General features: G+C 40.5%; 1 protein-coding gene across 1 annotated transcript in view; it reads right to left on the reverse strand.

Moving 5' to 3' along the window:
- Positions 1-21: 21 nt before the first annotated feature.
- The window catches only part of LOC106519481 (non-syndromic hearing impairment protein 5), a 9,265-nt gene continuing 7,327 nt past the window's right edge, over positions 22-1,959 (reverse strand). The window contains exons 6-9 of the mRNA XM_014011183.1: positions 1,220-1,341; positions 957-1,122; positions 767-837; positions 22-316 (exon numbers count right to left, since the gene is read on the reverse strand). Of these exons, the coding sequence (XP_013866637.1) occupies positions 80-316; positions 767-837; positions 957-1,122; positions 1,220-1,341 (596 nt within the window). The 3' untranslated portion in view covers positions 22-79. The remainder of the gene's footprint in view (positions 317-766; positions 838-956; positions 1,123-1,219; positions 1,342-1,959) is intronic.

Raw genomic sequence — 1,959 nt, forward strand, 5'->3', positions numbered from 1 at the left:
AATTATAAAAATATGAACGCTTCCAGCTGCAAAAAAAAAAAAAAAGAAAGTTAAGTGAAAACAAAAGATGCAAGCACAATTATTTTTGCAGCCCTGCACCGAGCAGTGACAGCCCAAACACACTGAGACTGAGGACGAGGATGAGGACATCATCACTGTCCCCCGTCTCCATCCRGATCTGGTCTGCGTCCCTCCTGAGCGTCACGTTGATGGAGCCGAGCAGCCGCTCTGCCTGCTGGAAGAACTGCTCGTCCCGCAGTGAGACAGGAGTGGACTGGATGGACAGAGCCTGGCTGCTCTCCTGTAACCACACTATCTGTGGGGTGAGAAGCAGACGCAATAAGTTCGAATGATGTCAGGACATGAAAGTTTAAGTTTCAGACAGCCGCTAGCTGAGCTTAGTTTAGCTGAAGATACCGGGATTCMGATTTTACAAAGGTTATTTGGTGAGAAGTGAATTCAGAGCAGATATTTAGGAAAGCTAATTGATTAGACTCAGCCAATGGGAGTGCAGGTCCAACCCRCTGATAATGATTGACAGGTCAAGTCATTCTGCTGAAAATCATTGTGGTTTTAAGGTTACAAAGTAAACAGGTTGTTACACCGTTGTTCCTCATGAACTCTGGATTTCAAGCCCACACAGATTCTCAAAAATATTTGTGAATATGTTATATTTCTCACACCCAAAAGTGTTTGTGAACCCGAACGGTAAATTGTTTTTATCGAAACAAGTTGAATATTCCGAAAGATTAACAAATAAACTAACCAGCTTGTCAAAAGATGCCAGGAAATCTGGTTCAGTCTCGCTCAAAAGGCTTAAAGTTTCATCAGGAAGTTCTACAAAAAAAAACAGAGAAAGACAAACAAAACGATTGAAATTAAAAATAGACAGTACTAAAGTATGTTCTGCAAAAATATAAAATAAAAAATATTTTTTGTGTGTGAGTTTTCCTCACCTTCCATGGCACTGACCAGCAGGTAAGCTGAGTTCAGATGTGCAGGGACGCCCCGTTCTGTGACACGGTCCGACTCCAGCTGATCCAGAACAACAGAACTTCTAGAGTTCTGTTGCGGCTCATCGATAACTGTCTGGGCTGTTTCACTGTCGCACAACTCCTCCAGCTGATGGTTAGAAGTAAAAAGAAAAGTTACTTTTTTAAAGAAATGTGCTGTTACATAATTCAAAGTCTGAAGCTGCCGTTTGTCTGGCTGAACTCACCAAACCCTGCAGATATGACAGAGCAGCTCGGTCCCTCAGAGTCTCCTGGAGCTTCTTGGTCAGAGCAAATCGAACGGACTGAGGGAGGTTTCCGAGAGGAGAAAGGTCCATGTACTGTGATCCTGTAAAACACTCAAGTCTATTACTAACATACTTATACAACATTCACCCTACTGAAATAAGTTTTTTCCTCCTGTACATTAGTTTTGGTATGTGTCTTGTTACACTATTTTCTTTATTTTACAATTTTTATATCAAAATGTTGAGCTCCTTCAGGGCACCCTGGCTATGATTTTTGGTACTTCAGCAATTAAAACTTTCTGAGATATTTAGCTTTTTCTGCCGTGTTTTTCTCATTGAAAATGAAYGGAGCTGTTTTTGGACACAGMTTTCCAGTCTCCAAATCTTTACTGTAATTTTCACCTTTTGTTCTGGTTTTTTAATCCYTTACCACTAATTTCTGCTTCCTTCGGCTTCTATTTAGCAGATTTTAGCTTTGTTCTGCTTTTTAAATATCRTCCTGCGATAAGGTTTGTCGAGGGAATGAACCCAAATCTGGACAGACACGAAGAGTTTCAAAAATTGAATGCTTATTTTATAAAAATAAAATAAAAAGCTGACAAGGCAGCAAAACTAACAAAAACTCTGAAGACGCAGGGAGATGACAAGGGAAACCAAACAGCTGGACATGCCAAATAATGAGCCAGTGAGGGTGTGGAGTAAATGACCAGTATATATAT

The sequence above is a fragment of the Austrofundulus limnaeus genome, unplaced genomic scaffold (genome assembly GCF_001266775.1).
Source record: "Austrofundulus limnaeus strain Quisiro unplaced genomic scaffold, Austrofundulus_limnaeus-1.0 Scaffold78, whole genome shotgun sequence".
Classification (NCBI taxonomy): Eukaryota; Metazoa; Chordata; class Actinopteri; order Cyprinodontiformes; family Rivulidae; genus Austrofundulus; species Austrofundulus limnaeus.